Source organism: Fulmarus glacialis, unplaced genomic scaffold, assembly GCF_000690835.1.
Source record: "Fulmarus glacialis isolate BGI_N327 unplaced genomic scaffold, ASM69083v1 scaffold26320, whole genome shotgun sequence".
Classification (NCBI taxonomy): Eukaryota; Metazoa; Chordata; class Aves; order Procellariiformes; family Procellariidae; genus Fulmarus; species Fulmarus glacialis.
The window spans coordinates 29,282-43,788 of record NW_009188789.1 but is presented as its reverse complement, the minus strand read 5'-3'; the positions used below and the strand labels follow the sequence as shown (position 1 = coordinate 43,788).

Here is a 14,507-nt window from a genome sequence, read left to right as displayed (position 1 = left end):
GGAAAGATTACATGAGCTCCTGAAAAGTTATGTGAATAGGTTGTAGTTTGTCATCAATAAAACAGTGACACTGACTGTAGAAGCCGCTATCAAATCTACAAAATAGCAGGAGAAAGGGGATTTTTTTCCTCAAATCTTACAGGTCTCCATAAGGATTGTTTGTAACAATAAGTACACATTCCAAGTGAGACTATGTTCTTATTGCAATGTGATTATATCTTTAGATAGCTTTAAAGCTAAAAGGTTAAGATTTATTCCTAATGTAGTGGTTAAACTACCTTCTTACATACACCACTCATGGGGAGGAAATTCTGAAGTACAACTGTGCTTCTCTGACCTTCTGTGAATTAATTCTCAACACTTGTACCTGCATAGTGCTTGTATCTTCAAAGCAAGATATTTGTAACTCGGTGTGAGGTTGGCAGACACAGATCTAGGACTTAATACCCCATAAATCAAAGCAACCTACAAATACCAAGAACGTTATGAAGGTGCTCAACATAGGAGTTCATTTTGAAATGGAAGAAAATTTGTTAACCTCTGGTAACTATTGGCTGTGATTTTCAGTTATAATCACTTGGCCGCAACTTCAGCAATTTTGCAGAAATATGAGCAGTCTGCATCATTACTTGAATTTGAGTGTAGAAGTTTCAGTTTTTCCCAATCTCTTCCTTAGTCTTTTGAGCTGTGTCTTGTTAGTGCACTTGAAAAGGATGTTGACAATAGTATTAGGTTTGAATGGTCTTCCTTCTGTATTTGCTGATCGTATTGCAAATGTGCCCCAAACCCTCTTTTAGATTGGTGCCTTAGTTGTATCTCTCTGCAAATGGGTTAGTAAAAAAAATGCCCTTTCTGGAAAAAAGTTTATTATGTGATTTTTTTCAAAGGCACAGAAAGTACAAATAAGAAATAGGAAAAATGAAAAAGTAAGGATGCAGAAGTAATGAAAAAAGGATCACGTGCCCATGTTGCTTCAAGTTGAATTGCATAATATGGAGGGAAGGCGTTGGTGATGAGACTAGTTTAAGGATCTATGCTTCCCCTTCTGCTTACAGACTTACTGCATAAATGCAGATGTCTGTGAGGTCTTGCTGTAGACAGGGTTGCTAAATGGTCCAGGTCTAAAGCAAAGATCCTCATTTTTTAAAACCACATTTTGTGAATGCAGTGAACTTGAGTACAGAGGTGGGAATGAATGGAAGATTGAGGAGATTTAGAAGATGTCTTTGAACTGACAATGGACATCAATTGAAATGAGAGGTGCTGACTGGATATAGGGCAAAAAGCCTTTTCACTGTTATGACAATGATGCATTGGTACGGGATGCCCATGAAGGTCATTTAATCTGCATCCAGGTTTTCAATACATGGCTGGATAAAGCCCTGAGCAGCGTGGTCTGCCCTCATAGCTGACCCTGTTTTGAGTAATAGGTTGGACCAGAGACTTCCTGATGTCCCTTCCAACCCGAATTATTTTATGAATCCATGGTTTGCACTTCCGTTTGTTTCGTTGTATAATGACTTCAAATAGCTGAGGTTCTAAAAAGGGAAAATGAGAATAACTGTCTTTAGAGTCTGCATTACCCAAATGAGAATGACTGAGTTCTACATCATTGCTTAGCTGTTTTCTTTTAGTGTTTTACCTATGAAGGGGTATATATAAAATACATTAAGTAGGAAAGGCTAGCAAGTCTTCCTTGTTTCCATAGAGTAGGAATTGTGTACACATTGTGTTCACTCCTTACACTTCTAAAAGTCCTTGGTTGTCTGTAATTTGCTCACATTGAAATCAACAGACAGCTTGCTTTTTCCCTGAAAAGTGAACACATTTGATTACCTCAGACACTGCAGCATATTCTAATACCCTAGTCTGTTTACCGAGGGGTACCTGTGCATCTAAATGGTTTTTTTTCATTATAATTCAGTTCGAATAAGGAGAAAATCAAGACGGCGTTCACAGTGGGGCAAAGGCATTATTAAGAAGAGGAAAGTCAATAATTTAAAGAAAGATGAAGATGATGCAAAGTTTGCTGATGATGAAAATCATGGAGAGGACAGTAAATTGCTGGAAAACGGAGAGCTAGAGATAAGCACTGACTGCATTGAGGAGAATGGGGAGGAAACAGGAGATCTCTCTATGACAAATGATGAATCCTCTTGTGATATTATGGATATAGATGCAGAGCAGAGGCTTAACAATGGGACATCAGGAAAGGAAAACAATTTTGCATCCACGGAAGAAGAGAGCTCAAATGAATCTCTGTTAATAACCGACAGTGTTACCCTGAGTGCTGAAAAGGAATTAAGGAAGGACTCTACATCGAAAGGGGACTGTGTGAATGGAGAGACATCTGTACACAGCTCAGAGGGTATACCTGTTCCAGCATGTCATAACGGTAAAATGGAATCAATTGATGCCGTTTCACCCTGTGACAACAGCGATGGGTCTAGTAACAAGCAAAAATCTTCATCTGAATATCAGCCAAAGGAGAAAACGGAAGCTTCCAGTGAAAGTCAAGGAGCTGATCTAGTGAAAGCTGAGTTACCACATTGCAGCAATAATGAAAAAACACTGCAGAGCACAGACATTGAAACTAAAGATGCTGAAGCAGATAAAGAAGGTATAGCTTTTTTTAAATGTTTTTGTCCTTACCTTAGTGTCCAAGTTAATATGTGTATATTTTTAACTGTAATATCTTATGTTACAATTATTATTATAGGATAATATTTTATGAACTGCTGTCTATTTATTTGAAACTTTTAGTGTGCTTACAACATTTAATTCCACATAGATAAATTAGAAGTCCACCCTTGACTTGCTGTAATGTTGTCTTAGGCAAGTAAATGTATCTCCATGCTTACACTATTCTGCTTATTTTTGTAGGCTTTGTGGGAAATATTGTAAATACTGAGATAACAGTTAAACAATAATTAAAGATTTAGAAGATATTATCAATGCAGATGAATATATGTTTTGGTCTATATGTTTTATCTGATACATATTTTGATCTATATGATATATTTTGACTTGTTTTGTTAGAGATTTATGATAAAAGTATCATTGACGTCGGATGAAAGACCATAGAAATACAGAAGGTATTCCTTTAAAAACATTTGCTCATAGCAAAAGTTAAAGCAATTTAGCTCATAGCAAAAGCCAGATAAACCATTGTTTATCTATTGGAGAAGGTATCTGGCTTTGGAGTTACAGTCAACACAGTAACAGTGCAGCAAAAAGATAGGAGAAGGGAAATCCTGGTGGTGCATAAAAGAAGGGGCCACGTCCTTTGAAGACAAGACATAGTTTCCTCGGGGAAGAGAAATAAAAGCCTTGTGCATGATTGCCTTTTTAATTAGCTTTTCAGAATTATCTAAAAGAATGAAATCTTTACTTCAGAAGTTAGCACTGAGATTTACAGAGTAAATGAGCTTTAATGAGAGATCTGAATTATTAGAATATGACTATATACATGTTGGCTGTGTTTGTACATAAATATTTTCTCTAAGGGTAAGGAGGATAGTAGAAGAAAGGTCCTAAGACTATCAGAAGAGGAGTTTGATGCATGTTAAGAGCCTTTACATTTCTAAATTTAGTAGTTGGAGTTTTGTATACATTAAGGATGATTATAGTAACAAGGAGTCCTCAAAAAAAAAGGCATTTTAAATAGTTGAGGAGGAGAAAAACAGTGAATGAGTGTAGGGAGAGAATCAGGAGATGTAAAAATATTTTGTTCTCCACAACAGGATTGGACAGCAGCTTTGATACACAGGTGGAAGAAAAAAGAAATGTGTCACAAAAGTATGACGTTTCAGAAGTAGAGCAGATGTTAGAATTACCGTGGTGATGAAGACATGGGATGCTTTGGAGAGGAAAATGAGGATTTGATTCACTTAGGCAGAAAAATTTTGAGCATTATCTTAATACCTGAACTTCACTTAAAAGCTGCATAATTTGACGTTGCTGAGTAGAAGTGATACAGTGGAAAAACTGTGGAAAATAGTGGAAAATAGTGACATTCAGTTTTCTGTTGGGACTTTGCAGTTCAGTTTTAAAGATGAACACACAGTTTCATGTGTGTTTTCTGAACTGTGGTTTTGTGCACCTATAAACATTCGGAGTTCAGCAAAGCTGATGAATAATGTGCACTGCTACAATCATGCTTGTTTGGTTCAAAAAAACCCCACAAACCAAACAAGCAAAATCAAACTAAAGTGAAGAAACAAGCTGTTCATTTTGAGAGTCTGACAGTGCTGATAATTGTTTTTCAAATTACAGGTATATTCAGAAGCAAGAAAACACGAAAAGTTGCTATGGAACAGTCAAAGCCCACAAGTTTGGAGCAGGTCCCAGAGGAACCATCGGATCCCTTACCCTCTGTAGTTGTTGACCATGACAGACTAAAGGTAATGGAACTGAAAAATGAGTTGAACTGTTGATGAAACTGTCCATGCTTGCTTTCTCTCTTATGAAGCAACATTTCCTTTATTTTTGACTGCAAACAAGTATTATGGCAGCAGTAACTTTTGAAGATGATTTGTCAATCAGTGTTTTTTGGATGAAAAGTTAATAAAACTACTGAATCCTTACTGTCCCATCATTACTACCTCTACAAATCCAGTAATGGCACAGCAGTCCACTATTTTAATTGCAGTTTTTGCAGGTACTCTTATGTGTTAATTGGACATGCCAGTTACTGAGGAACTGCTGGGTGCCTAGTAATTAGGAGTTAACATCACCTTTTTCCTTCCCGTGTACATATACTTGGTGGAAAGAACTGTTAGTGGATTGGAAAACAAATTGGAATTTGTGCTGATGTTTTAGCGTCATAGACTGAACCCCCGCTAGTTAATTTTCTTTCAGTTTTGTCTCTTTTTAAGCAAAGTTACAATAAAATTTGCTGTCTTCTGTTGTAGAAACTAGCTTGAGCTACTATGAAATTTAGATCCCACTTGCTGTGGAGTACAGATGATAATCTCTTTGGAAACAATAGAGGTGTTATGAGAGGGAAAAAGTTCTTAAAATTTGCTGTCTGCTACTATGTAAAATACACATCTTCACCTTTTGTTTATGAGCAGTTTTACATGTGTTGTCCCCCCTTCTTTTGTTATTTCAACATTTGTGGAATTCCAAATGTGTTTCCATGTGGTAGTTCTTACAATTTCATGCCAATGCAAGTTCTTCAAAATGTCTGCTTTAGCTATCAAGGCAGTTTTTATGGTTTGCTTGGTCGTAATTATTGACCAAGATGAAATAGAATGATTCAAACAGAACAAACATGGCCCCAGCCATACTAAGTATAAAATCTAAGACAAGAAAAAAAGTGTGGGTGTAAGCAGAGAAGTTAAGAGACATTGAGTCCTTTTGGATCTACATGGAAGCAGTGGCCTTACAGATAGCCAGGTGTGGTCCATTTTATTTGTATGTGTCCCTCCAAAATAGGGCTTCAGAAGGGGATTGCATTTCTGATTTGTCCTTAAAAAAATAAAAAAAAGTAATTGTAAAAACCCTCTTAACCTTACCTTTTGTTGTTCCAACAGAAACTGCTTGATTTGGTGGTTAAGAAAAGTGACAACCTGACTGTTGACCAACTTGAGAGATTGTATTCGCTCCTCAGTCAGTGCATCTACAGACATCGTAGAGACTATGACAAATCACAACTTATAGAGGTGATGTTGTACAGTTTCTTTTATTCTTTATCTGAGTTTTGTGAGACTGGTTTTTCAAGAACTAAGTTAATCTATCAATTTATTGTTGTACTAGCAGGCAAAAGCTTTAAATAGACTTTGAGGAAGGTATCTATAAACAGAAAAAAGTTTAGTGTAGTAATGACTTAAAAAACAGATAACAATACTTCCCTCAGAAAAGGATTAAGAATTTAACCTAAAAGAATGGAGGAAAAAGAGGAGGGAATACAGCAGCATGGAGAAGCACATGCTAGCAGAACAAAAATGGAGTGGAAGCACTTTCCACATGCGTGGTATGAATAACAGTGGACATAGTGGCTACTTTATAGGCACACGGAGCTAACACTGCTGCGGTTGCCCTTGCTTGTATTTGCGTAACTAGGCCAAAAAAAATTATGTACCTCTGCTCCATGCAGTTTGCTGATCGTGACTTTCGTACAAGACCTTAAAAGTTTGCAGACTTTCTCTAGATTGGTAAGTACACTCTTGGGAAGGTCCAGTACAGCATGATGTAAGCCAGTTGTCTGCTTTGCTGACATCATTTGCCTCTAAAGTGTTTGCTGTCAAAGGCCTCCTGTCTACATCAACAGTAAGCTGGTCATTTCACCATTGGCGTAGGCTGATCATAACTCTGGACATGCATTCCCTCCAAAATCATTGTTCTAGCTGTAGAGGGGTTTGGATCAGCTTGCTGATTCAACTGATAACCGACCGTGCTGAAAAAAGACAACAATTGCTAGTTTCCAGTTGGGTCACTGAACGCTAAGTATTTTTCTCCATGAATATTTTACAACAAAACCTGGAAAGGGCTTAGCGTGGGATATTGTAGAATTCGTGCAAAATACTTCTCAAACCATTTTCATGCTATTCCTCTGCCATCTTCACCTAAAATATGTTGAAAGTTCTGTGCCAAATGTTAGGTAGATTAAAAAGACATTTTTCCAGCAGGAGTATGTATAGACCCATCTTTACTTCGACTCTCCAAACTGTGTTTACAGCTGGGTCACCAATAGCACGTGTGCAGTAAGACTTGAATTCACGCAGTGTGCCATTGCAATGGTTTCTTGATACATATTGAGTACATTAATTATGTAAGTGACCCTAATACACTTGGATTTTCTCATGGACTGTCGTAGTGGAGTTGTTTTCTGCATTAATACTTCTTTAATTAGTTTCCTCTTCTACCATATTTTGCTAGCAGTTAGCATCTAAGAAACAGAAGTGTCTACTTTCCTATTAATGACTTGTTCAGATTTTAAAAAAAAAAGCCTAGTAAATACGGTTCTGTAATGTAACCTTATTTCTGTCTCTGTATGTTTATGTATAATTGATGCTCTGTGTCTCTTGCAGGAGATGGAAAGAACAGTTCATGTGTTTGAAACATTCCTGTGAACTCGTCAAGATGGGTGGGTTTATCCTCTCAAACTGCTCATGGGAGAGCAGTCCTCTGAGCCATTCAGTTTCCATTTGCACCAAGTATATGCAGAGCCTTGGTCTTAAGTGCTCTCTCTTTTTCTTTCTGTTGAATTTGGTGCTATTGTCTCAGGTACCTGAAACCAACCAGCCTACAAGAACCAAACGGAACTTCATATAGTTGTATCTGATATAAATAAAGAATACAATGCCACAGCTTGGAGATTTTTGGTGCTACAGAAACTGTTCTCATTTCTGCTCTTGTTCACTCTACATGCATTATCTTTGGGGAAACTTCAGGCAAAGTGGAGACCAACACATACAGAGAACTGGAAAGAGCAGATCTAAGTTGAATATTTTTAAACAGGCGACCTTTTTTAAATTTTTTTTTCCAATTTTTCTCTTCTCTGGGGTAATGGACAAAAAAATCTGTTCTAAAGAAGGCAATGATGCATTGTGGTAGGAATCTTGAGTAACTGGATGTACAGTAATTTGAAGATGAGGCTCTCTAGAACTGCCTTTAATGTGCCTTTTAGTCAATTGAGAAAGATAAGGCTAATCAATTGGTTTGGATTATAGCAAATGGCAATGTTAGAAAGCTGTCTTCAGAATGAAGATCTCCAAAAGGATGATTTGTATTCTTTTCATTGGATGGCAACCAGTATTATGGTTCTATAATGCCTGTCTTACTCTACAAAACTAAACTAAGACACACTGAAAAAGCCACATACTTTACCAAAATGGTGAAATTACTTTTTCATTAGTATATATTTATTTTAGAAACAAGTTACACAGTGAAATTCTGTGTTGCTAAAAATGAAGCATTTTCCCACCATCTCCTTGTTTTCCATTTTGAGTTCTTTAAGAAAACCAAGTTTAATACTGGCAGGTTTCTTTCTGAAGTTCCGTGTTTGTAATATAGCTTGGACTGTGCAGTCGAGGTAAGAAGACACTATAGTTGGTCAAAGTCCTGGAGCCCAAGCTCACTTGAAAGTAAAACTTAAACTAGGCTTCACAACTCGGTCTGTGCAAAGCACTGTTAATGTGGGGGGATTGGAGGACAGCCTTTTGAATCGATCTGTTCGAACCAAAGTTCTCTGAGTCTGAATTGTGTAGTTCAAAACCTTTCCTTTCTGGCAACTGGAGAGAACAGTCTAGGCAGTTTCAAGAAAAACATGTTTTATCACAAGCTCAGTATTAAAACATTACCTGGGCTGATTTATTTCAAACTTAGTGGAAAGTGTTTTAGAGAAGTTGGCTGGTGTTACCATCGTTAACCATTCATTGTGACTGTCCCTACGTAGCTGCAGAAATGTCTTTCCAGAAATATGCAACACAGTGTGATTAGTTTTTAATTAGAGAAAACAGTCTTGGACTACTGCAGAGATACTGAGCTACCTCAGCTTTTTGTATTTTAGTTACCAACAGTGTTTACGGAGGACTGTAATCACTCTGCTCCCATTTACAAACTGAAGCTAAGGTACGTGTCTCCACCTCTATGGCTAATAGTAGTATAGCGCTGCAGAGAAACAAAACATGGGCCTTGGGCTACTGCAGTAATCCAAAGTACTTTGTATATTATGGTTAAACATAATTCTATCTTAGATCTTTTCTTCCCCTGAATGCCACTGTTTTTCTTTATAGCTAATGGCAGAAAAAGGTTTTGAGCATTCGTGTACATCTAGTTACACCTTCTAAATGCAACCCATGCAGAAACACTGTATTTTTTAGGTGGGAAAGTGCGATTAAAAACAACAAAAACAAGCAGAAAACACATTTTAAATGAGATTCTTTGATCTCAGATTTGATTATGGGATTTTTTTCCATGTTTCATTTAGTATTTATTAGCATCATACCTGTTCGAGATATTTTTGTGTCTGGTACATTAACAGCATTTTGTATTTTGATGGAAATTGTTACAAACTTTAAGATTTGATTAAATAAAATGTAGCAGATTTTTTGTAGCAAGTTTCTGATAAAAGGGTTTTTTGCAAGTCTCAGGTTCTTGCTGCAGAATTTTTTAAAAATATTTATTCCAGTTTCACTTACTCAAAGGAGTTTTTGTTCAAGTAACAGCAGCACTTGTGGAAGATAAAACTGCATACATTTTTAAGAAGATAATAAATTTATATGAATTAAAACAGTTGAGAATTTTAGTCACCAGGGAATGTGAAAAGCAAGTTTAAGCTAATACCTAGCATTAAAAATGGTTCTAAAAGGTCAGGTTTCTAAAGGAAAATTTTTACTGTCAGTTGTTGATTGGGAAAAATCGTAAGAGGCAACTTTACTAATTGAGGAGCTGCCATGTTGTTTTAGAGAAAAGTAGCTGATATCAGATCTTCTAGTGGACAGCTTACCTAAAATGATATACTTGCCTTCCTAGCCCAAATAACCACACTTCAGTTTTTGTTTTCCTTTACAGATGTCTGGTGGTTATAGAGTTAAAACAGCTGTTAATCTATCCATGTGGTCTAAACTTGTTTACTCTTTGTATGTTTTTAAGTTTTTTGCCACATAGCACTGGCAAGAGTTTGTACAAATTGACCTCTCTTCCTTGTTTCTTGTTGTGAAAATTGCAAATAAACTCCTGTGTGAGTCCTTGTGCTGGGGTCAATGAAATGTGGCTGGCCAGAAGAAAGGAGGTTTCTCTGGGGGGTTGGTGTGGCTGTCTTGGAGATAAGAGTTACTCTTGGGTGAAGTTGATGGCTATGGAGTTAATTGTATTTGCAAGCTTGAATCTCACCTGTGATTTTTTTGTTTTGTTTTGTGTCCTCTGTATTGTTACTTGATTTCCTCATATGCCAATGTATTTATAGGATTACTGTTTTATGTAATATCTTGTCTTCCTTTTTCTTTTTTTTTTTTTTTTCTTTTTTAATTAAGTTGGTGGGTCAGCTCTGGTTTTACCTTCAGTCTCCTGAATGGCAGGTCCTGCAGCTGACAGTCATTTATTTTGTTTTTATTTTATTTTGTAATCACAACATAAGCTTGAATTTGGGCTTGTACTTGCATCTTTTGTATCTTGTACATTGGGTTATTTAGACATTGGGGAGTCCTGTTTGGTTTCATTAACGTGTGTCTACTTTGTGGATTAAGTAGACTTCCTTCATCAACTATGGTATATTTTGGATTCTATAGTTTTATTCAGAACTGTGTTTAAATTGATGTTTTGCATTTTGACTTCATTTTACGTTAGTTTGAAGTAAGTTATTTAATTTTTTTGAACTTCTGGAAGTTTTGAACATTTTACTGTAATTTGTAATATAACTGCTGTGAAATACTTGAATAAAGATGACAAGAAAACACAGCTTTAGCTCCTTCAAAAATGTATTTAAAAGAAATGCTGCCTAATTGCTGGTATCAGTCTTTTTCTTACCAGATCTCCTTGATTTTGCAGTTCAGATGTTTTACTCTGGGATCTTGCTGTCTAATTGTTTAAGCCGTAATTTTGCTTTCAGTGTTTGTCCATTAAAGAAAAAAAAATCTATTATTAATTTTGACTGTCAAAGTGAAATTAGCATTGTACATTGGTGAGTGAATAATGTAGTTGTTACGAAGTTATGCTCTGTGGTTAGAAAATGCTTTATGTTCATTTGTGGTATACCACCCGGGACTGCTTATAGTATGTCAGCATCCAAGTAATACCAGAGTTTCTCATTAGAGGTTTTTTAAAGAAACACTCTCTTTCCTCCCTGTTTATCAAAGTTCTTTTTACTTTTTGTGTTTTGTTTTTTTTTTAAAGATAGACTTCTAATATATCTAGGAATTCCTTTAGTCCCGCCCTCCCAATAATTCATGCATAGGAGAGCAAGCTTCTAGAGGCTATGCAAGTGAAGAATCAACCCACATCTTACTCCTTGCCAATTTATCTGGAGCTAACAAACTGCATGTGATGTATATAATGTGGAACAGAGTATGAGAAGCTGTTCTGTAGATCTGTTACGGCCTTCCTTGAGGTGTAGGACATATAACACACCTGCTCATTTTTCTCTTTTCCTTTCTGTGTACCTTAAACTATAGGGCTCCTGGGCAAAAGACTAGTTGAGGAAGAGCATAGTAGTAACTTATGTCACATCTGACTCCAATTCTGCTTTTATATGCGGCTTTAAAAGCACAATTAGATATTAAACAAAATATTTAACTTACTATATAAATACGATAATGTAGTAATTGATCAGTGAGAGCCTAGGCTCATTTTGTATCAGATGTGTTGTTTTGATCTGAATGGCCTTGCAGATACCAGCACCACACTTAACACAATCCAAGGGGTTTGCAATCTGAGAATAAAGAATCTAGGGTATGTGGTCTTGCGTATCTCTTTCTGTCTTTCAGGAGTGGTGATGGCCATGTTAACGGAGAGAATCGTTTCAGAGCTTATTTCTGACAGTAGCTGTAAAAATGATCAATCAAAAGGGACAAAACTGTGGTTTATTTGGGCATTGGCAAAAGGATTCTTGTAAAAATACTTAGTGAACTTTGAGTGGTGCTTCAAAAGTACAAATTAGTGAGGAATAGTTGGATTGCATCACGTGTTGTTAATAAAGCCTTAGTAAAAGCTTGTGCAACACTCATATAATATGTCAAGTGTTCACTGCTTAACGCTGCTTCCTTCTGCTGTTGGTTTCTGCCTTGAATGCAATTTCCTGTATTTCCTTAAATTTGCAGTCTTGCACATCCTCTGTTTCCTCCTTTAAGCCCCTCAGATAATTTGTTTAAATAAATTAAAAATGAGATCCTTTTGTTCTGTATCTCAGGTAGGATTTGGATTTGGACTTGTAATATGCGGGGTTTTAAGCTAGCACTGCACGTGAATAAATTCTGCAAGCTAAATCAGTAAACTGATTAATGAAGCCAAACACTTTTTTTTTTTCCTCCTCCTTTTATGCATCACTTGTGGTCATGTAACTATTATGTAAAAATGAGGGATTATAAACTTTAACACTAATTAATTCAGCCTCATTCCATTTCTAGGTGAGTAATTTTTTTACAGTGTGATCATTTGCATAGGGAGTATATTTCAGTTGAACCCACTGCCAGTAAATGGCTGTGACTACTACTAAATTCCATTTCTTTTAGGAATGCATTTGAGTTATGCTATATCGAGCCTTTCTTTAATAGGGAAAATCCTTTTCTTTTAGAAATATTTTAACCTGCTAAGATTTAAAATGGATTCACCACTTTTAGTGGAATGTTAGTGTAAACCTGGCCATCCGCATTAAGGTTTGCTGATAATGCGGATGCTGATTTGGAATAAAGCTGCTTTCAAGTTTCAGATGCAAAAGGCATTCTCGAGTTAAGCTGTGCTAGAAGGCTCCTCACATTCAATTACAAGAGCAGGGCAGGTTGAGAGCAGAGGAGGTGGTTGTTCAGGCTCTGCATTTGGGGCATCACTGCTGCAGCCCTTAGGATGTGTTGGCATACTGCAGAAGTTGAGTCGGTTCTGCTGTGGGGGACTCCTCTCCGGGTTTTGATCTGTTTACTTCTGTCTCTCGGCAATTGGGAATTTGGCAGAGTACGCGTGAGACACGTACAGGTCCCTGAGACTGGATGGCTGCTGGGAATGCTCACACCATTTGTCATCCTGGTTTTTTGTGGAGATGAATTACATCGTGATGACAACCTCTTTGCATCAATCTAAAATTTGAATTGTGCTGTAACCCAGAGATGTTCGACTGTGTCTGCGTGGAAGTAGGAGTCTGTAGAAGATGACCTGTCAGCTTTGGGACTGTAGATTGAGAGGAAGGAAAGACTTGGGGAAATTTCAAAAGGCTCCCTTTGAAATATGTCTTCAGCAAAGGAAGTAAAGCAGGGCCCCAAATATTTGTCCTAGAAAATGTGTTAAATTTGGACTAAATTAATTTGCTAAGAAATTCCGTCTTTCTGCTGTAGAAGGAAAGAGAATAATGCTGTTTTAGTTAAGGAATTATTTCTCATCTCCAAAACCCCAGCACTAGTTCTGTCGTAAAGGTCTTGCGTTCTCTTGCTGACTTCGTTACACCTTGTAGAATCCCTTCTGTATGTGGAAGCTACCTGGAAGAACAGTGATACCTGATTTTGGTGATAGGGAAGGACAAATTGCCAGTCTATTTTAGGTTTCTAATGAATATAATTCTGAAATCAGTTTTGAAGTGATGCCCACCGCATTCTCTGTGATGTTACAAAAGGTTTAGTGAGATAAAGGAAATATAATGTGAATAGTCACATGTTGTATGTGACTATTAACATCAGTTTAGTAATAAATTACTGATTTGTGTAGACATTTTAAGTATCAGAAATACAAGCATGTAAGACTACATTTTCATGAAGCACTGGGGATGTAACTGGTCTAAAATTAATGTCTAGCCTTTATATTGGGGTTAGAGCGCTTCAGAGTCTTGCTCTAAAATTTAAAGCATGTCCTGAAGGCAGAAAGCTTTTTTTTTAAATAAAAAGCTTCCTTTTCACAAGATTCAGAGGACAGCCATGAAAGCACAAGCCGAGCATAAATTTTACAGTGTTAATCTTTTCAATACATGAGAATAAATTTTGGAAATGGAAATGAGCTGACACCTAATGATGATTTAAATGTTTAGCAATTTGTCACAAAAATTTAGGTTTATTTGCGGAGAATAATGTCAGCAGAAAACACTTTGTTGAAACTGATGCTGTGGCACGTATGATTTAATCTCACGCATACGCAGGGTCTACTAACTTATGTATAGCTTAACAGTCTTTTCAAGAAAGGCATCGGGTCTTGATCTGCAGAGTTTGTACACCTACCCTGCTCTTTGAGCTTTTCATCAAGTGATTAAGTTCATGGGTAGAAACACATGCCTTATTCCTCCTTTGTTTTGGTCCGGCCTCTACTTCCAGGCACTGCTTGACTTCTCTTTATGTTCTAGACTCTTCATACATAGATTTTCCCCCCCCCATGAAGATACTAATGCACTGTGATCAAGCGGCCTCCCAGTCTTCTTTTTGCTGAGGAGAATGAGCTCTTTATGGCTTTCACTGCATTTCCTGCAGCCTCTAAGTCAATTTTGTGGCTCTTTTCTGCAGTAGGTCAATTTTTCAACATCTTCTAAAACATTTGTTCACAGAGGAAATTGATGATATTCTAGCATTCGTCCACCAGTGCCATATATAGAGCTAAAAATCACTGATTCCTACTCACTGTTCCCCTTTTTACACATCCGGAGATCAATTTAGTCCTTTTATGCCATGAAATTGGGCTGGGAGCTCCTGTTGCTTGACTCTTCTCAGACTTGCAGCTTTTCACGATGCTGTTGTCCATCCTGAATGTCAGCCTTCCTCATTCCCACCTCTCTGAGGTCCCGCTTAGCTTTATGAAAAGAAGTTTTGTTTTAGTGGTCCCAGCCAGCCAGAGGAGCCAGCACAGTACATATGACTTGTTTGGTCCTCATTATCTTT

General features: G+C 37.0%; 1 protein-coding gene across 1 annotated transcript in view; it reads left to right on the top strand.

Annotated features, from left to right (window-relative positions):
- Window positions 1-7,076, top strand: part of ATAD2B (ATPase family, AAA domain containing 2B) — a gene marked incomplete at its 5' end in the record, with an annotated part of 63,095 nt that extends 56,019 nt beyond the window's left edge. Inside the window, 4 exons of the mRNA XM_009579862.1 lie at window positions 1,925-2,620; window positions 4,276-4,403; window positions 5,538-5,666; window positions 7,035-7,076. Of these exons, the coding sequence (XP_009578157.1) occupies window positions 1,925-2,620; window positions 4,276-4,403; window positions 5,538-5,666; window positions 7,035-7,076 (995 nt within the window). The remainder of the gene's footprint in view (window positions 1-1,924; window positions 2,621-4,275; window positions 4,404-5,537; window positions 5,667-7,034) is intronic.
- Between the last annotated feature and the right edge of the window lie 7,431 nt (window positions 7,077-14,507).